Source organism: Clupea harengus, unplaced genomic scaffold (assembly GCF_900700415.2).
Source record: "Clupea harengus unplaced genomic scaffold, Ch_v2.0.2, whole genome shotgun sequence".
Classification (NCBI taxonomy): Eukaryota; Metazoa; Chordata; class Actinopteri; order Clupeiformes; family Clupeidae; genus Clupea; species Clupea harengus.
Window position 1 is genome coordinate 39,499 of NW_024879581.1, and position 23,041 is coordinate 62,539.

Genomic DNA, 23,041 nt, shown 5'->3' on the forward strand with positions numbered 1-23,041 from the left:
ACAGTGTTCAGCTCAATGTAAGCAAATCATTTCTCACACTCATCACTGCTGGTTCACTGCACTGACTCATTATTATAAACCTGACTTCACAACCATTTTTTATTATTCCACACTAGTGGAACATACAATTGAACTGAACATTGGTTCCAATAAAAGATTAAAATTAGCAATTGAATTTTTATGTATAACATTGCAGAATGCAGTATAAAAAATGTGTATGGATTCATTTGAATTATGAATATATACACTGAAACTCGACATATCTATGCCAACTGGAATAGCCGGGAATGAGATACAATAATTTTCTTGTTCATATGAATTCTGTGCATGTGAATCCATGTTTACCCTCTTTTATGCAAGACATTAACAGTGAAGCTGACAAACATGGCATACACTGACCTGGCCCTTCTCAAGTGCCGAGAAACATACAGGTGTCACAGAGGTGACCCCTAACGGCCATATTGAACAGCATTGCACTCAAATCCCATAAGTTCATGGTTTAATATTGAAACAGCTACCCAAAAAATGTGAACTCTTTCCACCATTGAGGTGAAAAGAAAAGGACGCCCTCAGTATTACTGCCCAGGTCATTTCCCCTTCTTGCCTTTCCCCTTCTTCCCTTTCTTGCCTTTGGCCTTGGCGCGCATGACCTTGCGCACATGGCAGCCCCTCCAGTAGGCCTGGATCACGGTGGCGGCACGCCCCATCACCTCCCTGACCCTCTCCTCCTCCTCCTGACGCTCCTGTGCCAGCCGCCGCTCCTCCATGACCTGTGTGTACTCCACCTCCAGCACGCCGTGGAGCTCCTCCAGCTCACGCAGCTCCTCCTTCTCCTCCTCAAACAGCTGTGTCATGTCCTCCAATTCCGTCTGAGGCAAGCAGACGGAGATGAATGGTCAGCACAAACTCTGAACAGTGGGACCATGCTTTGCGCTGCATGGCCCTGTGTAGGATGCAGCTCCACTACACATGGCAGATATGACGTAATGACACAAGGATAAGATGAGGATTCATGCAGGTTTCGTCTTTAGGGATTGCCGTTAGGATTAGGGTTCAGTGGATACTGAATTGATACAGAGTTTAAAAGTGCTGTTACATACTGATAAGTATGTTGCTCTACAATTTACAAATCACAAACCAAACATATTTCTGATAATTCACCCATACCTGTTTTTCACCCATATCAAAGTCGTACTTCTGAATCCAGTTCTCAATTTCTGTCTCCACTTTGTATTTCCTCTTCACACAGAAATTGCAGTGGTAGTCACAGTTAACAACAATGAAAAAAATGAAATTAAATACAAAAATAAATTCTAAATGAATAAAAAACATCAATATAGTACATTTACAGTGTGCACAATAGGTAAATCATTGTCAGGCATAAAACAAATCAAATGTCTATCACATATATCAAATTGGGGGATGATCTAGTGAACATTTCTGTCGACACATATACATCACATTCCTAAGAAGCGAAATCCTCTCACCTTGCGTAGGCCCAACTCGACCTCGCGGTTGTCTGCGATGAGGTTGTTGAGCTGCAGCCCCAGCAGGCTCACCTCCTGCTGCATGCGCTGCTGACGCCCGTCTGATGTCTTCTGGTCCGAATGGTTCTGCTTCTCTGCCTCCTGGCGGGTCCGTGCCACAAAGTCCTCCGAGATCTTCTCCATCTGGTGCAGCGAACTCTTCAGGTGGCGGATGGTCTGGTTCTTCTTGGAGATCTGGCAGGAGAACCAACAGTGACAGGTAACTAAGAAATATGTATCAACATTTCATTGAAACAACCTTAAAACATGGAGGTTAAATTAGCATGCAACAGGTCAGTCAAACATTTATCATATTTCTCAATGTTGCTTATCATTTCTCTAAACCTGGGATTTAACAGGATTAATAAGAAAGTATATGCCCAATACACCTTTACACACTTTCTCAATTGGTTTATAATCTAAAGATGTGTGAATGTTACAGTCATTCTTTATGGAAAATGATGGGTACTGAGTCGAAAAGCAGAATCCAAGGATGATAGATGTTACCTATTGTACCTTTTTGCTCCTTTGTCTCATACCTCCTCATCCCTGTCTTTGATGGCAGCAGCCACCTCTGCCTCCAAGGTGGCCACCAGGTCCAGGTTGCTGTGGTAACGCTGGGACATCTCCTGCATGCGGCAAATGCGCTCCCTCTCCTCAGCCGGAGTGGTCAGGAGACGCTCCAGCAGGACCAACCTCAGCTCACGCAGCCCCTCGACCAGCCTCTGAGGGCACTCATCCCTTTGCAACGTCAGGCTCCCCACGTTCGCAAAAGTGCTGCTCGCTGTGGAACAAGCTTGGATCTTCCGGAACATGTCCTTGAGGGAGCAGTGGACAACATGTTCTGCATCCGACATTTCCTTGGCCTCTGGCGTCTGCTCCTCTTGGCTCTCCCAAATGTGTCTCTGAGACTCGTATCTCTTGCCAACCTTCCAGTGGTCACCTATGGTTTCACTTAGCCCTGTCTCCATGCCAACAGTTAGCAGGCCTGGAGAAGCTATGACTATAGGAAGCAGGGCAATCATCTCTACTTTTCTGATGCATTCGTCTAGGATACCAGCTATGCGTTGGGTTTCCAAGGACACAAGTTTCTTTCTGGATGGGTCGACAATCTTAAGGGAGTCATCACGGGTGATTTTGATTTTGGATGGCGAACTGGAGACTGTTTTCTGTTGTTGTCGATCACAGGGAAGCATACTTGATGATTCTGTAGAAGGAAATGGACCTTCCATAAAGAACAGCCACACATTAAAATAATACTCCCTCATTGTTCACATTGTTCATATATGATGAAGATGAGGTTCAGCCTTCTATTCAAATTGGAGTAGGCAAATATCTTTCAGACCCCATAACTCCAAAGATGAAGTTATCAAGCTGTCACAAAGAGTGCAACGAGAAGAGAGATTGTCACCCAACCAGACTTAAGTCACTTTATGAACCAAGTCTAAGCATTCCTGTTTAGCCAGTAGCCAAAAGCTGGTAAATCAAAGTTCAATCGATGTAAATCAATCAAAGTGTGGGACTAAAATATTATGAAAAAGGATATTAGTTAAGACTGAATGAGCTACCTTTAAACATGTTCAATTACGTCAATAATGTATCAACTTTGCCTAGTGTTATAACTCGTGTGTACACATGCTTACAGTTGCAATAATGGATTTGTTCGCTGTAAAAAGTCCAAAGTTTACAATGATCTGAAAACATGACACATTACATGTAGACTTATTATAACTTGTTTCTAATATACGCCAGCTGCGTTGTACTTATCTTATTTATTTTATTTTTATTTATATATTGTATTCCTATTACCTTGCTGCTATTACACATGAATTTCCCTACGGGGATTAATACAAGTTTATCTTATCTTATCTTATCTTATTACTGTGCAAACTACATCCTTCATCTTTAATTTACCTATCAGACTTCCTTCATTTTGTACACACCCGTCACTTCTGGAATATGTAAGGTTGATTAATTAAACCATATTTATATCGATAAAAAACATCTTTGTTTAGCAGGTTTTTGATGGCTGGGGCGTTAATAGGTATCGTTACGATATTGATACCATATTCACCACATAAGCAAGTTATAGCTGACGAACTTACCTAGAATGTTGTCGAGTTTTGCTTATATTGGCTTACATTAAAGGCTGCCACTTCCTCTGACGTTCGCTTTCTCAGTGTGATTTAACTTTCTGTTATGTGTCACTTTTATAGTTGAACGTGTGCCTTAAAGACTGCTTAACTAGATACTACGTTATCTATTTTGTTCCCTGTCAGCTAACCATATGAGCAAAGTATCAACTTTGGTTGCTATGAGATTGGCATGGCAACGTAAACAGTCCCCATCCAACACTACAAAAGTAGCTAGTGCTCTCAGCGCTGATTTCGCATACGATGTTGTACAGCGTGAAACGTTCATTTTAAGTATTTCAACAATGTTTTCTAAATGTGTTGTGATTAATCGTCATGTTTTGTTTACTATTTTTTGCAAACCCGTGACAACTCTTACTTTGACAGCCTGTCATGTTTTGTTCGAAACGGTTGACGACATGTCGTGGTGAACATAAAAAAATCATGCACTCTTGGGATACCGTTACACCGTTAGCTGAATTTTAATGTGCTGATATTTCCGGTTATATTTAAAGAAACTTTGTTACAATGTATTTATGAATAACCCTCTTACATAAGAGAAGGTATACTCAAATTACATTTATATTTTATCGTGAAGTGGACACCTGGGTTAGAATTTAGCTAGCTCCTGCAAAGTGGTCTGGTAAGTTAGCTAGCTAGCAAATCTCAACATTAACGTGTTGATCTGGTTGTTTAAAAAAAAAAAAAAAACTTTACTAATCGAGTGCATTTAATGCAAATCAGAAAGGACATGGCTACGTCAATCTTAATGCTCTCCTATGGAGCAAGTATTAGCTAGCTCTCAGCCATCATTATAACTTGACACCTCAGGTTCACAACAAAGTCAAACTTCCCAAGTCAGCTAGCGTTAGCAAGGATAACGTGAAGTTAAAGGCATCAGTGGAGATAGGCGGATTAATTAACTTAGTTGGTTAGGTCTGGCTGTCTGTTAGAAATAATAGATGAGGTAATCAATACAGGGAGTTTTTAAAGTACGATCATCACGATTAAACGACTTTGATTAACGGTGAAATGGCTGACGGTGACGATGATGTCCCCTTAATTTTGACCTGGGACAACGACACAAACAGCGGTTTGCTGACGGACGACGCATCTGAAAGACTCGATGAAAGTAAGTTATACATTGTGATATCATTTATTTTACTGCTCGAGGTTATGATTAACACATTTAATCGTCTTATCTGAAGTTTTAAACATGTGAGCTCTCTGCATTTTATACCTTGACTGTTTTCCCCCCCGTTACTACGTATTCAGTAGACCACTTATTCAGGTGCAGGAAAGTTATAACGTTACTGCTTTGCGCTTTCTACATGTAAGTTACTCAAATAATTGTTAGCATAATGTACGCAGCTGCTTTACGATACTATTATGCTCTATTAATTGCTGATTTATGTGTTTTTGACATGTGCTAACCTCGTAAGTTAGCGTGACGTTGCGGTCATCTGATGTTCATTGTAATGAGCAAACATAAGCGTCTGTCAGACAGAGATAGTCCACATAGTTTACAGTAATCGTTGGTCATGTCACAGCAGCTCCTGATTATATCTGTGGTAATATTTACCTTCTCAAGGCGCATTTTGATGAGACTTACTACATCTGCCAAATGAGATGAAAACATTTGTCTGCAGTCCAGAAAAAATAGCCTACTTGTTGTCGAAGTAGGCTGATATATTGATCACACTTTATAAACAAATGCCTGCTTGTTGGTCATCCTTTTTGTTTGAAGCTGTTAGTTACTTTCCACCTTGAATCTGTGAATGCCTGCGTCACCAAACCTTGTTTACATGATGTTGGCAGTTGCCTATTGTGTTCATTCTAGAGATTACCAAAATGGGATGCTGCGCATAATGGATAGAAAGTTGTATAGGTAGGTAGGTAGATGGATGAACAGATAGATGCATACATATAGCTACACAGCTCGATGATTGATTGGTAGGAAAAGTTCAAATGAAACCAATATAATAGAACTGCACAGCCAAAACCAGTGTTAATGTGTTGGAGTTTGAACTGTCAGCTGGTCTTTGTATCACACACACACACAGAGAGAACCAGGAACTGACTCTACTGTGTCAGCATTTAAACAGAAACCTCGCTGTGTTCCATACATGTTATCCTACCCCCACTTCGCCTCTTGTCTGCGGTGGTGAGCTGTAGGGGGTGCGTTTTGATTTTTTTCCCTTTTCCTTTGTTTGTGTATCGGCAGCAGAGTAGCAATATGGATTTTGTGTCCTTTTGCATCCATAGATAACCATGTTTGTGCACAGCATCTGTTCTGAACCAGTAAGTGGTATTTATTGGAGTAGATAGCTGGGCCATTCAAAACTTACAATTCAATTTACAAGGCACCCCCAGAATATTGTTTCAGACCACATATCTTGAAGAAGGTGGAACTCCCAACATCCAGACACAGTTTTTGTATCAAGTCGAAACAGGCTGCTGGCTGAAGTGATGGGGACTATGGCTCTGCGTTATTGGTCATTGTTTAGTTGTGCTGTTGCGTTGAATGTGTCCCATACCCGTATTTGGTGGGTAGTGAGGGATAGCTACACAGACATTTAACTCAAGGCTGTGTCATCCTATTACACCTCTTCTCCCTCATGAACATGTGTTATTGGCCTGTTTCACCAGTGGTTCTGGAGGTATAGGAGTCGTTCAGCAATTGGAAGGTTGCTAGTTCGATCTTGACTCCTCCTTACTGTTCCTGAAGTGTCCTTGAGCACGACAGTGAACTTTTGTCATTTACCATTTGTTTTATACAAGGAACTAGTGCATGTTTTTCCCTCATTGTATGTCTGATGGTGAAGCCTGAAATGTAATGTTTGTCATGCACTACACTGCTTGCTTCATGTTAATATGCTGATATTTCTGCTTCTAAGAAGACAAACTTTGTTAGCTAGATCTTAATGGTTCAGACTATTCATAAAGTTGATAAGTTCATAAAGGCTCATAAAGTCAAATTGCAGTGAACCAGCCCTTCCTGTGTTAGCATTTAGCCTTCTAACTTTGTCCTTTTGGAGAGATCTTGTGCTTTTTGCCATGTCTTTCCAGCCTCTATGCCAGAATGAACCAAACTCAATTAAAGAAGACAGGCCCTTTGTTCCCTTTTTATCAGACCTCCTTATGATTTTTGGTTTCTAAATATGTCCAACAGGAAGAAATCAAAAACAAAGTTAGCTTGCGACTGCACTGGAATTTCACTTTCACATTTTGAACAGCAAAATAAAGAACAGGCCACTGTTTCTCCAGAGTCCAAGGGTGGGATGTGCCCACTGCAAAAAGGACCTAAATGAGGTGTGACCTTAAAGGCATGTAGCCTCATGTGTTTTCTGGAATTATTTTGAGTTGTGTACGGAGGAAAAAAGTGCTAATTCATAAGGTTAAATTACTGCTGGAGGACGGAAGGACAGGCACAAACATAAATATTGTAATGGTTTAGTCAGCTCACGTTTGTATTTCCTCAACAAAACACGACACATCTACGCTTCATGACTCTCTGGAGCTCTCTTGTTGAATTGCCTTCGCTTGTCTAATTTTGGTTTGAATGAAACTTTGGTATGAAATTACAGACAATGGTTGGAGCACGTCTGTTTGGAATGTAGGCTCTCTGGAGCTGAAGTTGTCTGTAAATTGTCATGCTTCTCTGAGGTGAGGGAGAACCAAATCTCTCTGAGGTGAGGGAGAACCGAGTCTCTCTGAGGGGAGGGAGTCTCTTAGGGAGTTAAGTCTCTTAATTCCCGCTGGGTTGTTACGTGTAGCCTCTCTGACTCTGAAAGAGAGTCGTACAGATTTAGGAAATTGTCGTGACACAAAATCTTTGAGCCTTTTGATGTCTGAAATGTAACAGAATTGGAAGAGGTTTAAAAAAAAATAAAAAATAAAAAAACATACTTGAAAGAACAAGTCAAATGTAATTATATGTTGTGTTGTATTCGGTAGAAGATGCATCCCAAAGATTATGAGATAAGTCTGAAAGACAACCTCCTAACTCCTGACATCAGGATGGGTGACAGGAGCTGCCTTGTCCAGAACGGATTGTACACTGTCCCTTGTGAATCATTAATCTGTAGTGTGACAGGCATGGTCAGACAGGGCACTACTTCTGTAAATGGCTAGTATCCTGGCTGCTGTCCGGCATGGAAAGTCAGACAAATGCTACTATGGAGACCAGTGGTGACCATGATATCAACAAGGGAACGGAAGAGTGGCCAGTTCACATTTCCTCTTTTGCTTGTGGTGGTATGTCAGTGTTTTAGAACAGTCGTCTGTCAATCTCTTTAGTTCAGTGCTTTTTTTTTGTGCTAAATACGCATCGCAAGCCATCTGGATCTTGAAAGTTACATTGAGATGTGGATTTTTCACAGGCACAGTAAGTTTATTTGTGTGTTAAACGTCATACTCCTTGATCTTTGCCACTCTGCAGATGGAGGTGGTGGGTACGATATCATGAATAACACCACCATGCCGAACCCAGGACTACCAGATCCAAGCACCCAGGCTTCTATGCAACAGAGCTGGGAGATGAACTATCAAGAAGCAGCAATTTACCTGCAGGTAAATCATACAGTCAATATCTCTACCTCATTACATCAAACTTGATGTTTGTTTACATGCTTTTACTATCGTCACAAGAACCATATGGGTCTTAAGTATTCAATTCAATTCAATTCAATTTTATTTATATAGCGCCATAACAATACAATTGTCTCTAGGCGCTTTACAGAGCCCAGAGCCTGAAACCCCCTTAGTGCAAGCACAATGGCAACACGGGCAAGAAAAAACTCCCTGTTAGTCAGGAAGGAACCTTAAGCAGAACCACGGCACATAAGGGGGAACCCATCTGCTTGAGGTCGGCCGGGTGGAGATAATATATATGCAGACATCCAGTGGTAAATACATGATACAGACAAGACCAGTTTAGTGGATATACACTGTGCTGATAGGGTTACTATTACAGGGGTAAGGGGAGTAGGAACAGAGAAACATGTCGATGGTGGCAATAATATATATTGTATATAAATGCTAGCATAGGGTATGAGGTAGAGTAAGTGTACGGCAGTGCGGTGGCGGTGGGTGCAATTGGTCGAGGGTTTCTGCAGGTAGACCGGGTAGAGAGACTACAGCAGCGTCCCATGGCGAAGATAGTCTAGATTAGGAGAGAAAGAAAAAGAACAGAGTGAGTGGGTTATTATAGGCATTAGCAATGTGATAAGAAAGGAGAGGGAGAGGGAGAGAGAGAGAGAGAGAGAGGCTGCCTGGCTGGGTGTATGGGGATTTTATTTAGTATTTAGTTGGCTGGTGACAGTCGCAATACGCGCCGTGTGCTGTACCCGGGATCTTCCGCACTCCTTCACGGTACAACATACGCTGTCTGTAGCCCAGTTATGTTGATTAGGGGGGTATTGCATGTGTTTTAGATGTGTTTAGCTATTCTGGCATTTAGCATTTAGTTTGGTTTGGCATTTAGTTTGGTTTAGCATTAGTTATGCTGCCATTTAGCAATTAGTTTGGTTTGGTACATATGGAGATTTTAGTCGTAAGCTTTGTTAGGGTTGCAGGGTACAACATACGCTGTCTGTAGAGACATTTATAAATGATGTGTCCTTAAATTGAAGGCTTTCTTGTCAGAACAAAAACACTTTTTTACCATTAATTTTAAGAAATGCAATAGCCACGTGCTTATTAATCAATGCACTAGCACACGGCCACTAATGTAATCACTACCCTTCACTCTCTTTTTCCTTGTTTGTTTGTTTGTTTTAACCCAGGAGGGCGAGAACAACGACAAATTCTTCACCCACCCGCAGAACCCACGGGCACTGAGTGCATACCTGTTCGCCCACAACCACCTGTTCTACTTGATGGAGCTGGTGACGGGGCTCCTCCTCATGATGCTGTCCCTGTCTGAGGCCCCCGCTGTGCCCTCCCTGCGTCTGGACGTATATGTATGCACCTGATTGTGTGGGTGTTGGATAGATAGGACAGCCCAGCCAATCAAATGGCTCCTACAACATGCTAAAGTTTATTTAGGTCTGCCAGTTGTCATATGCATGGATAAGCCAGTATATATAAATTTGTTTTTAAATGTGAGGATATGGACAAATGGGAAAGATAGTTAAATGAATAGTGCATATTGTGTGGTTGGTAGATTGATAGGTCATTCAAATGAACCCAAAAATGCCATTTGAATGCTGATACGCCTTCTACACTGTATAAACTTTTTTTTGTCAGTGAGGCTGTCTATTTTGTAATTGGTGGGTACTTACTGCCATAAATAAGACAGACTAAATGACAGAGTAAATGTGTAATGAGTGGGTAAAGTGGTTATTAAGCCACTCCATGTCCATCCTTACCGATACAAGAAACATTTGAATGGCATGTTTGTGAAATCCTTTATATTATGTGACAACTCACTGTAAACACAAGGTCATTCATCTCATCAGTATCTCTCACTGCCATTGTGGTTTCTTTAGTCACCATAGAATCATGAATGCCTATCATGTCTTACTTATCCTGTGGACCGGCTATTTAAGACTGCCTATGTAAGAAGTGTTTTCTTTCAAAGTGCACGTCTTCCGTACCCAGTGCATGTGACAGCCATAATGTAAGACAGTGTTTGTTTGCTTTAGCAGAGACTCGTAAAAACTGATGTTGACTTTGCTCAGTGGGTTACAGAGTCATTCTGATTTAGTACAAGTAGGTGAACTGCACTGATGTGATGACTTGATTAACTGTAACTTTATTCTCTGACGTCACAACATCTAACCCTTTGAGGAGTACGATCGCAAATATGTGATTAGAATGAAGGTTCCATTTGATGGTGTAATAATGAAGTCAAACGACCGTTATGAATGGCAGTTAATGTAAATTCTAGTCTGTACGGTATAAATCGGGAAGGAATCTCACTCCTCAAAGGGCTAATGGCCATCCCACTCAGCTGCTGTGGGGATCTACCCTGTGGGGATCTACCCTGTGATCCTCTCTCTGACTGGGCATCCATTTCTCCTTCAGGTGCATGCAACTCTGGAGCTGCTCGCCCTTGTCATGGTGGCGTTTGAGCTGTGCATGAAGCTACGGTGGCTGGGCTTAAACACCTTCATTCGGCACAAAAGGACCATGGTTAAGGTAAGAATATGGTTACAGGACTATGGTTAAAGTAAGGATACAGTAACAGGACCGTGGTTAAGGTATGGGGACGATTATAGGACCGCGGTTAAGGTATGGGGACGATTATAGGACCGCGGTTAAGGTATGGGGACGATAGGACCACGGTTAAGGTATGGGGACGATTATAGGACCGCGGTTAAGGTATGAGGCCGGTTATAGGACGGCGGTTAAGGTATGGGGACGGTTACAGGACCGCGGTTAAGGTATGGGGACGGTTACAGGACCGCGGTTAAGGTATGGGGACGGTTATTGGACCGAGGTTAAGGTATGGTGATGAATATAGGACCGCGGTTAAGGTATGGGGACGGTTACAGGACTGCGGTTAAGGTATGAGGACGGTTATAGGACCGCGGTTAAGGTATAGGGACAGTTACAGGACCGCGGTAAAGGTATGAGGACGGTTACAGGACCGCGGTTAAGGTATGAAGACGGTTATAGGACCGCGGTTAAGGTATGGGGACGGTTACAGGACGCGGTTAAGGTATGGGGACGGTTACATGACCGCGGTTAAGGTATGAGGACTGTTATAGGACCGCGGTTAAGGTATGGGGATGATTATAGGACCGCGGTTAAGGTATGGTGATGAATATAGGACCGCGGTTAAGGTATGGGGATGATTATAGGACCGCGGTTAAGGTATGGGGATGATTATAGGACCGCGGTTAAGGTATGGGGACAGTTACAGGCCTGCGGTTAAGATATGAGGACGGTTACAGGACCGCGGTTAAGGTATGGGGACGATTATAGGACCGAGGTTAAGGTATGGGGATGATTATAGGACCGTGGTTGTTCGCTGTTGTTTAGGACATCCTCTGTTGTTGTTTGATATGTTTTTCTCATGTCTTGTTGTTTTCCTCTCTGATGTGGCCAGACGTGTGTGCTGTTCATCCAGTTCATTGAGGCTATAGTGGTTCTGGTCCGACAGACGTCTCACCTCAGGGTGACCCGGGCCCTCAGGCCCATATTCCTGGTGGACTGTCGGTACTGCGGAGCTGTGCGCAGGTGAGAGTGAGAGCTGTGCGCCGGTGAGAGTGAGAGAGCAGGTGAGAGTAAGAGAGCTGTGAGCAGGTGAGAGTGAGAGAGCAGGTGAGAGTGAGAGAGCAGGTGGAATGAGTGATATGGGTGATGTGGGCTCTACTTTGGGAAGACTTTGGGATTAACTATTCCTGCATCACAGCACAACATATTAATGACTGAAAATGTACCTTTGTTCTAATTATTGTGTGAATTTTGTTTTCTCCTTCATTTCTCTTCCTCTCTCACTTCCTGTTCCTCCAGAAACCTGCGGCAGATATTCCAGTCTCTTCCTCCTTTTATTGATATTTTGGTGCTCCTTCTGTTCTTCATGGTCATCTTCGCCATTCTTGGTAATCTAGGGCTTCCTTGTTTCCCTCTTTTAGACCTAGTTATATTACACCTGCTGTTACCACTGCAATTCTGATGTTGTTGTAACCTTCCACAGGTTTCTTTCTGTTCTCGTCTAATCCAGCGGATCTAGTAAGACTCACTCTTGTTCCCTTAACACAACAGATTTTTGTTGTTGTGGTCGAAACACACATAAATTAAGAAAATAAAGTGAAAAACGTATGTGAAAAACGTATGCTTACAAGAATAAGAACTATTAGTGAAAGCTTAGTTGAATGAGCTCTGTTTTTGGCTATGTTGTAAAACAGTAAAAGGTTATACAGTGGTGGTAATGTGTCAGTACTGACCATATGTCACTGAACTGAAATTGAAACTGAACTTAAAGTGGCCTTCTCCAGTTCAATCGGACTGCTAACCTGTTGGCAAGCTTTTATTGAAACGCATTCTTTTTGAAAAACATGAAAAATGACTTGTACATTGTTGTGATTTGCTCTCAAAGATGGCTGTTTTGATGATCGATCCCATTCTCTGTGTTTCCCCTCCAGTATTTTAACACCTTAGAGAACAGCATTGTGAGTTTATTCGTCTTACTCACAACTGCCAAGTAAGATTCCTTATATTATTGCATCAAAATACTTTTTTTTCATATTTCTCACTGCACTTCAGCACGTGTGTATATCCAGAATATGAGATAAATTCATCCTTTCAGGTGCTGTATTGTATGAATTTGTGTGTGTGTTTGTCCCCCAGTTTCCCAGATGTCATGATGCCCTCTTATTCACGGAATCGCTGGTCTTGTGTGTTCTTCATAGTGTATCTCTCCATTGAGCTGTACTTCATCATGAACTTGGTGAGTAGAAATCTTGTGGCTTTCTTCTTCTTTTTCTAATTACAATGGATGCGGGTTGCAGGCCTAGCACTGATTTCTGTTGACCAAATGGAATGGCGACCACCGCAAAGAATCTGTGTGTAGCCCACCATCATATTTAAGTGTTTAAGTGCTCAATTCAAAAGAAAATGAAAGCTGAACGTGTTGGGCTGTATTCTGTGTCCAGCGCTGGCTTCAACGGCAGTTGGGAGATGTGAAACATTCACATTTCAAATATTAAAAAAAAAGAATTATTTTAAATGGATTTATTATCTCTATCTCTCCACACCCTGTCCCATACCCCGAAAGCTCCTGGCTGTGGTCTTTGACACGTTCAACGGTGTTGAGAAGATGAAGTTCAAATCCCTGCTCCTCCACAAGAGGTCTGCTATTGACCATGCCTTCCAGCTCCTCGTGCGTCGACAGGTAGGTTTAGGGCAACACCAACCAATCCCTTGCAGAAGATGTTTAGATAGAACTGTGTGTAAGTCGCTTTGGGTAACAAAGGTCTGCTAAATAAATACCTTAAACTTCATATTCCCCTCAGAGAGATATATATATATCTACTGGTAGAGCAAGGTGCTAACGACACCCAGTTCATGGGTGTGATACCAAGGGAATGCATATGCTGATAAAATGCATATTTTGATAAAATGCATATCTGTACACTTCTGTAGGTCTTCTAAATGCATGTGTTTAAAAGTTATTAATTTATCCACACAAAAAACCCAAATACTGATATTGTGATCCCACAGAGACCGGATGGAGTGACTCTGAAGCAGTTTGATGATACTGATATTGTGATCCCACAGAGACCGGATGGAGTGACTCTGAAGCAGTTTGATGGACTCATGCGCCACTATCGCCCTCGGATGAGTGCCCGGGACCGCTTCCTGACGTACAAAGCTCTCAACCAATCAGTAACTGACATGTTGAGGTAACATCAGCGAATCGTGCAGTTTGTATTTACATGGTGACCATGATGACCCGTTTTAAAATCTGTATGTTATTACTATTTTTTTTCTTTTCAGTTTGCAAGACTTTTATAAGTTCTACGAAGTGATTGGTCTTAAATGGAAGGTATGGTTTCATAGTCATCATTTAATACTCATTATGACCAAATTTAAACTACAATTTATATGCAAACTGTTGAGTATTTAGATTAGTCCACATCACATAGTTGCATGTCCTAGCTCACCAAATGCCATATTGTGTCTTCCCTTGTACAATGTGTCTTTCTGTCCTTTGTCTTGTTTCATTTGGGAGATTTTATTGCTGTTTGCTGGTTGATTTAACTACACTGATGATTTGGTTTTATTAGATCATGCTGGTGTGATCACAGTTAAAAATACTGACCCCATTCCTGTTTCATGGGATTGTGTGTGTGCATCCATGTGTGTGTGTGTGTGTGTGTGTGTGTGTGTGTGTGTGTGTGTGTGTGTGTGTGTGTGTGTGTGTGTGTGTGTGTGTGTGTGTGTGTGTGTGCATGCATGTGTTTGTGTGTGTGTGTGTGTATGCATGCATGTGTGTGTGCTTCTGTCATAGGCTCGACGGAGTGGGGAGCATTGGTTTGATGATCTACCACACACTGCTTTCCTCATTTTTAAAGGTAACATCGCCATCCATAATGTTTGTCTGTTTGTTTGTTTGTTTGTGTGTGTGTATGTCTGTTTTTGATGTGTCGATGTTTCCAAATCTGTTAAGAGTTGTTGAAGTAAGCCTTAGAAATGTTATGGCTGTAATTTTATGTTTTTCCCCACAGGGATAAACCTCCTGGTAAAATCCAAGACTTTCCAATATGCCATGTGTAAGTCCATTTTCTGTTGGTTTCCCTTCCTTTGTTTACTGTATGCCTAAAGGATGTCATTAAGTTCAAATACATTTGTTATTTCATGTTTATTTATTTGACAGACATCGTTGTTGCTGTTAATGGGATATGGATACTGGTCGAGACTACAGTATGGAACAGTAGGTTTTTTCTTTTTTCTTTTTTCTTTTAATTTACACAAATAAATACAGTGAACAAAAGCTATGTTTGTTGATGCATGACCAAGTAATAAATTAGCTGGTTTCTCAGTATGTATATACATGAACCACCGCACACAGACTACACGTACATGCAGGATATATAATTTACAGTAACTACTGAATCTCTGTATAAGATAGGCCTTACTTTATATCAAATGTATTTTGTGTGAGCACAGGTGACGTGTCATGGTCCAGATTTGTCCCGTGGAGTTATGTTGTCTTCCTTACAAGTAAGTTTTTCTGCAACCTTTAGCATACATACATACATGCATACATTATGCCTTTACCATACATACATACATGCATGCATTATGCCTTACAACCTTTACCATACATGCATACATACATGCATTATGCCTTATACGTGTGTAATAAAGCCCTCCCTTGTCTGGTCCAGTCTACGGCGTGGAGGTGATGTTGAAGATCACAGGTCTTGGACCACTGGCTTACTTCAGCTCAGGATGGAACTTGTACGTTTTACCCTCAGATAACATACCCACACATAGAACAGTACACGACTCAACATTACATATCTAACACACAGTCAACACATACTACACATGCCTAACGTTACCCACATATGTATGAACTTAACTGCTCTATTACTGTTGTCAGGTTTGATTTCTCAGTAACTGTGTTGGCATTTCTGGGCTTGATTGCTCTGGCCTTCAACATGGAGCCCTTCTACTTCATTGTGGTTCTCAGGCCTCTTCAGCTTCTGAGGTATGTGCTTCGGCCTGCTTATACCAGACTACCCATAGACATTTATATGTCATTTGAACTTTGACCCATGACTTATGAATATGTCATCTGAGTTGCTCTTGTGTAGTATAGTGCGTTCAGAAACTGTTCAGACCTCTTCACTTTTTCCACATTTTGTTATGTTGCAGCCTTATGCTAAAATCTTTTGAATTAACAAATGTGTGTGTGTGTGTGTGTGTGTGTGTGTGTGTGTGGTGCTCGTGCGTGTGTGCTCAATTACTCCTTTGACCAGGAATCTTGCGTGCGCACGGTTTCACACATCTGAATTTGTTTGTGCGTATGCAGCTTTCCAGCTTTGTGTGTATGCTACATTTCTGTATGAATGCTACGAAAGGCTTTGAACATGAGTCCCCTAATTATTCACACATTTCCTATTTTTTTTTTTTCCCTGTCAGATTATTCAAAATCAAACAGAGGTATCGCAATGTTTTGGATACCATGTTTGAGCTTTTTCCACGTATGGCAAGGTAAAATACCACAAACTGAGTTTCTACATCCTTAAATTCTCATATCTACTCTATCTGCCAAACATGTACTCCTTACTGTCAGTGCTAAACTCTCTATCCACCACTCCTTGTCTGTAGTCTTGGCCTCACCCTCATCATTTTCTACTACTCGTTTGCTATTGTTGGGATGGAGTTTTTTGCCGACGTGGTCTACCCTAACTGCTGCAAGTAGGTCAAAGGTTCCATTCTATAGTGTTGTTTTTTGGTTTGGCTTGAACCATTTAAGCGCAAAGTTCAGAAGACTGACACTAGCATTGTGCCCTAACCCTGTCCTATCCAGCACCAGTACTGTGGCTGATGCCTATCGCCAAATCAACGTCACCATTGGCAACAGGACAGTCCTGCAGGAGGGATACTATTATCTCAACAACTTCAACAATATTTTGAGTAGCTTTGGTATGCATGAGTAAAATGTGTATACATCCTTGTAAGTCGCTTTGGATAAAAGCGTCTGCTAAATGACTAAATGTAAAATGTAAATGCATGCATTATTTCTCACAGACCTCTTCTAGTTGCAAAGAATATATTTGAATTATTTGTATTTATTTATTATAATACGAAGGTACAATCATAAATCATAAGTCTGGATTCATGGGATCTCTGAGAAATATCTCCAGCTCTCTCTGTTTTCTTTAGTGACACTGTTTGAATTGACCGTTGTCAACAACTGGTACATCACCATGGTGAGTGTTCTGACGTGCTGGGACGCCTAAAGAAAAAGACTCTTTGTGTTGTTGTTTACGCCCCATTGAAATCTCTGTGATAAGCCCTGTGTATTCACAATATGTAATAAGTCATTTTTTAAGTTAAGGTGTTCTTACTTACGTTGGTCATATTGCAGCCATTTAGTTGTACCATGATTAGCCATAAACATACATGCTGGATAAATCGGCCATGTCATCCATTTAAAATTTCTACAAAGATCTCCACATCATCTGGAAGTGCATCAATATTTGCATGACACACTCTAACATTATATTTTTGATGTTTTCTTTTTTCTTTTTTTCAGGAAGGAGTGACCTCTCAAACAACCCACTGGAGTAGACTCTTCTTCATGACATTCTACATCGTCACCATGGTAAGAGAATTTTGTTTGATAACTGTCATTGAGCACAGAACAGTTCTTTATGGCCAGCTCACCGAGGTTAGCTGTAATTTCGTTTTTTTAAAACAAGCATGATCAGCCATGGAACTAATGTGAGAGTATGGGATGCTCTTTTAAAAACTCAAAGAGTGTGTAAACAGATCACAGGTGTTCAACTGCCCTGCCACTAAACTAAAGATGTTCGGTAATCATCTGCGTAGGCACACTGCTTCTTTACATCGTCCATTACTGATAATTACCATCACTTATAACTGTTTCTTGTCTTTTTGGCCTATATAGGTTGTGATGACGATTATTGTGGCCTTTATACTCGACGCATTTGTCTTCAGAATGAATTACAGTCGCAAGAACAAACAGGAAGAGGCCCTCGAGGACCCAGAAGGTTCTAAGCTTTCATGTTTTTTATTTTTTATTTGTATTTATTTTTGCACAGTGTGGAGCGTAGACCCTTTCACATTTCACTACATTTGTTGTATGTGACAAATTAAATACTTGAACTTGAACTTGAACTTAATGTGCAAAAATATTTGCATGAACTAGTTCTTTAGCAGATTAACACATTGTTTAATTACACATTTATATAGTGCAGTGTGTAAAGCTGATGACATTTGATGTTACAGGTTTTTTTATTTTGTTATTTAATTTTTGAATAAGAGTCCCCTTTCTTCCTTCCTTTTTTGCCAGGTGAGAAGGGGATCGTGTTTGAGGCGGAGGTGAGCCGCGCAGAGGCTCTGCAGACCCTGGAGTTCTACAAACACACTCCGGCCAACTCCAGCCTCAGCTCCCTGCACCAGGTGTGTGTGCTCATGGAGCGCAGCGGGGTAAGTGTCTCGACACATCAAACTTTGAGTACCTGAACTATTTTGTGATTCAGTATGTTGGCCATGGCATGGACACGCCTATTTGAATTGTTAAATGTATTAAATACTTTGTGATAGATGAATTATTTATTTATTTATGTTTGCGTTGCTTCATCAAATGTTATGTGCTACAGCATTCCTCTATAGTTTTCCTTGGACGACGGTCACGCACCAAGAGTGATCTCAGTATGAAGATGTACCAGGAAGAGATTGAGGTGAGTTTTCTGAGACTGATTTGGGTGTCAGAAACTTTTTTTCTCTTCATCATAGGACCATTTTGGACTTTTATTTGTAAATGTCGGAGCTAAACTCAAACAAATGTTTTCCTGCAGTAACAAGATATAAATTGTCGTTATACAGGCAAGCGTAGAACACAACCTATGTTGAGTTGAGGTGGAATACTTAAATCTTGTTTAAAATACTGTGAATAAGGATCAAAATGATGAAATCCAAATGAATCCCTGGTTGCAGTAAAAAAGCTATTGTATGGTATGGATTGAGACCGATGTGTTTGCTGTGTTGTAGGAATGGTATGCAGAGTACTCCAGAGGCAATCTACCTCATCTGGGTGAATCCCCAGAGAGTGACCTGGACTGTCCCGTTATCACCCAGCACAGCACCAACTAGCCATGCCTTCAGCTCACACCAACACCTTTTACCAAACGGAGCACTCCATGGACCAGGAGACAGAGTGTTATCACACCATATTCAATGGATATTTACAAATCACTCAATACCATCCTGTTGACAGAGTTACACCCCCCCCCCCCCCGCCCCTCACTCTCTAAGGCGTTGGAAGGACCAGGAGAGCTCAGAGACCGATCGTGTGGTTGCACATTTCAGGAACCTATTTCAAAAACTAGTTTATGAATCCAACAGTGCTGCAGGAATGGCGAGAGCGAAGATTTGGATCACAAATCCAGTTGGCTTCCCAGATGGGCTGTAAAGCTATCAAAGCTAGGGTGTCTCCTTGCCTTCTCTATGTGTTTTAGCATCATAGCTCTGTCCCTGTTGCCAGCAACTACGGTGTCATGTCTCATGAAAGCATATGAAAGTACGTTCTTAAAAGCAACTACAGGACCTTGGCTGCGACCACTCTGCTGCTGCGGCAGTGGTACAGAACAGTGTATCAAGCAAAGTCGTGCTTCCTGACATTTATTTTGTCATACTCCTCCTTACCCTCATTTACCAGACTACCACTTGCTCCTTGTTTTAATCAAACCTCTATTGAGGTGCCATAGCTTTATGATCCTATGGGATCATGTTAATGTGTGTAATGTTGTGTTTGGATGCCCTTAAATGTATTTGCCTGAGGATTAGTAGGCATCCGGCCAGTATGGGGTTTGTGAGTGTAAGACGGTCTTCTACACCACATTGCACTGTAATACTAGACTGTGCTCTTATTCTCGCATGGACTATTCTGAATGTCTTGCATTTAATTTCTTCCCTCGGTTCAACACTACTTGTGACAATCATGCTTCACTAGCTCAAAGCATTTTTACTTTTCCCCCTCTCAATCTTAGATTCTGTTAAATGAATCATTGGTTTGTTGCATCATTAAAACTTCAACCCCAAGACATATTGCAGAGCATATGGGCAGACAGTGTAAACACAGGTTACATATTTGTAGATTTCTATATTCTTTTCTATCTCTATTTTTTTCAGTCATTTTAACAAGCTGAAATGTTTTAGAAAGACATTTTAAAGTCAGTCCTTATGGCATTATTGTGTTACACTCTAGTATCATACACAGCAGTCCTGAAAAAACTTCTATTTTTGGATGAAATTTAACTCAACACTAGGTTATGCACAGAGCAGTCGTAATTCTTAATACATAGGCTGTTACTTGAACCTCAAAAAATACAAAATATAAATATATTAATTTAAAGCCAGCTACAAATGTAAACTACCCAGTTTCTTCTATGCCGTTTCAGAAAAGCCTTTAATATTTTTTCTTTGGTCTAAAGCAATTCCAAGTTATAATTATACAGGTCAGTTTTCATAGTCAGTGGCTGCTTTAGGAGCACTTAGGTTAATACAGTAAACCATCATGGATGGTTTTTGCTTGGGTATGAAGAGGCTGTTCCAAAGCACAGGATCTCCCCCTTGCCTCTGAGTGTCCGTAATTCCTCATCATGGGGGTGTGGCCTGTGTATGATGCACATTGAGGGTGGGAATGGGAGTGGCTGTGGGAGCACATGTGTGATGTCACAATGCAATGGGAGTTCCATGTGACTGTGATGGAGTGTGATGGTCTGATTGTGAAGTCTAATGTTTTCATATAAATCACTGGGCCTCATTCCTGAAACACAACAATTTTATATATATTATTGTTCATTTAATTTTATTTTACATCAGGATATAATTTAATTCGCCTTCTGCAGATATGCTGATTTCACCAACAACTGTATTCATCAACATAAACAAGTTCGCAGCGATTTGGTGTTTACACAGTGTAGATCAGGGGTACTCAATTATAAACCCAAAAGGTCCACTCGCCAAATTTCCATTCAGTCCAGGGTCCGGAACAGTGACGGTCAAAATCCCAAAACATAAGTCCAACAAAAACGTTCGAACTATGCACAAAAGGTGATGTGGTCTGGCCTTATTTGTGTGAAAGGTGACAGCTTTTTTGTGCTTTAAACTTAGGCATAAAAGGTGTGAAGGCCAGGCGGAGGCACGGATGTAAGTGTTCATTACTGAGTGTGCTCCTGTATTTGTTTTCACCATATTCATGGTTGAAAAGGCAGACTCACAACAGTATGTTGAGGTCTGCACTCTCTTGTTGTGTGGTTGATCTAACTATTACACTGCATGTTGCTTGGTATGATGATTGCAGTTGGTTTATTTTTCTGGCCCTTAACTCAGAGTTCTGGGGGTAATTTTGTTCAAAGTGTGCATGCTTTGTTTCACAGTGACGTTTCACGTTACCACTTTTGAAAGGGCAACCATCTTGTTGCAGATTAAACACATCGGTTTTGTGCTCCCCACAGGTAGCACAAATGCATACTTGTCAGTCCACTCTGTCTTAAATTCGCGATTTTTGGAATCAACTTTTCGTTTTTTGTCGGGTTTATAGCACGCCATGATTTTCGTTTGCTGAGAAACAGATACGTTCACAAATCAATCTGCCCCCGTTGTTGCCATTGACACACACAACCTGCCTGACCCACAGAGCTCGCGGCTAACATTGAGTGAGTGAGTTAGTTGTCATAGTGATGTTGTTTTTACAGCTGCTGATTGGACCTCTGGATTGGACACGGAAGATAGAAACCACATCGAGTAGGAAAACAAATATATAGCGCGAAATTACACACCAATGAAAACTGGATCCGGATCCGGACCGGAGTCCGCCTATTGAGTACCCCTGGTGTAGATGAATCCAGCAGTAAGACCTTGAAATGGATGTGACAAATAGCCATCCATTTAACTCATACTCTTATATTATAATCTTACATTTACGAAGGTTTCATCAATGGGGCCAGTGTGTTTAACATGAACCACATCCTGTCTCAGTGCAATGTCTTAACTAGCTCTGGTTAGTGCTGCTTCACACCCAACATGGGATGATGCACCTGTTGAAATTGTTTGTCAGTGTTTAACCCATAACATGTGCATTACATTTGTTTGTGTAATTGTGTTCTTTTTTATGAAATGTATTTAGACAATACAAATTATATACTTCTATTTACCTGTGAGTGAGTGTGGAGTTTAATAATAATATTCTCCCCACATGTGGCTTTCTGATCCCGAACCATTTCAGTCTCCTGATTCTCCACCTACCCCAAATACATCTGAGGCAAGTGGAAAACTGGTGTGAATAAAATATATCTCTCTGAAATTACAGTGGAACACAATATAAGATCACCAGCATTTCGATCATGGTCAAGGTCATCCGAGGCCAAATGATAATTAAGACATGCCAGACCAGCAAGTGGACAGATCCCCCCCCCCCTCTAAATTAATGAATTTTATTTTTGCGATCAAATGTTTTAAAAAAAAATAATTAACAATGAGTTCATATAAAACACAGGTATACCATGATATGGCAATCTTTCCATATACAGACAAAACTGTCAAGACAGGAACGTGTCCTAGGATACAGCATCAATGGGAGAGGAAAAAAGCAAAACAGAACAAACAAAAAACATGCGAATGGGAAGTCCATAGAACTGGCCAGAAAGACAAGCTGGGGAGAAAATGAAAAACATGATAAAAATACACCAGTATATGGAGGACTGAAAAGACACAATAAACAGACATACATGGCATACACACATAGAGACATAGACAAACGGAAGGGACTTCCGAAGGGACATCTTTGGCTAGAGTAGGAAGTCTTGAGGCTTAGGTTTACACCATTTATTTCAAAGAATCAGCAGTACTGTGCCACGCATCAGAATCAGAATCATCAGAATCAGGTTTTATTGGCCAAGTAAGTTTGCACAAACAAGGAATTTGTCTTGGTACAGTGGCTCTCAGTGTGCTTACACATATTACACAAAACAATACAACAGTGCAAAACAATACAACAGTGCAATGGCCTAACAGTCCAAGAAGTCTAAAAAAGTATATACAAGGAGGAATAGTGCAAAGAAAATGAGAGTCCAGAAAGTATATAAGTAAAAGTAAATACGGTATGAGTATGACAGTTAAGGGTGAAATAAATAAATAGGCTTGAGGGAGTAATTGTACATTGGTTAT

The 23,041-nt window shown here is 41.0% G+C and overlaps 2 protein-coding genes across 4 annotated transcripts; one reads left to right on the forward strand and one right to left on the reverse strand.

Moving 5' to 3' along the window:
• Positions 1–587: 587 nt before the first annotated feature.
• On the reverse strand, positions 588–3,866 carry LOC122128534 (dynein regulatory complex protein 10-like). Its single transcript, XM_042704060.1, has 5 exons — positions 3,632–3,866; positions 2,066–2,751; positions 1,488–1,721; positions 1,168–1,239; positions 588–869 (listed from the first exon to the last, which is right to left on the reverse strand). The coding sequence occupies exons 2-5, from the start codon at positions 2,720–2,722 to the stop codon at positions 588–590; spliced, it is 1,245 nt and encodes a 414-aa protein (XP_042559994.1). The 5' UTR covers positions 2,723–2,751; positions 3,632–3,866.
• Positions 3,867–3,980: 114 nt separating this feature from the next.
• On the forward strand, positions 3,981–20,867 carry LOC122129035 (two pore calcium channel protein 1-like). 3 transcript variants are annotated; one of them, XM_042704054.1, is made up of 27 exons: positions 3,981–4,790; positions 8,100–8,230; positions 9,445–9,621; positions 10,688–10,801; positions 11,715–11,845; positions 12,122–12,210; positions 12,306–12,340; positions 12,754–12,812; positions 12,959–13,058; positions 13,386–13,502; positions 13,832–14,013; positions 14,108–14,156; positions 14,622–14,685; positions 14,839–14,883; positions 14,988–15,044; positions 15,281–15,334; positions 15,502–15,574; positions 15,720–15,827; positions 16,262–16,333; positions 16,451–16,540; positions 16,653–16,768; positions 17,009–17,055; positions 17,382–17,450; positions 17,757–17,859; positions 18,162–18,298; positions 18,472–18,552; positions 18,863–20,855. In XM_042704054.1, the coding sequence occupies exons 1-27, from the start codon at positions 4,691–4,693 to the stop codon at positions 18,962–18,964; spliced, it is 2,502 nt and encodes an 833-aa protein (XP_042559988.1). In that variant the 5' UTR covers positions 3,981–4,690; the 3' UTR covers positions 18,965–20,855. The 3 variants fall into 3 exon arrangements, with proteins under 3 accessions (XP_042559988.1, XP_042559989.1, XP_042559990.1); XM_042704055.1 differs by having other exon boundaries at positions 3,986–4,790; positions 13,889–14,013; positions 18,863–20,853; XM_042704056.1 differs by lacking the exons at positions 3,981–4,790; positions 8,100–8,230 and having other exon boundaries at positions 9,561–9,637; positions 18,863–20,867.
• The last annotated feature ends 2,174 nt before the right edge of the window (positions 20,868–23,041 follow it).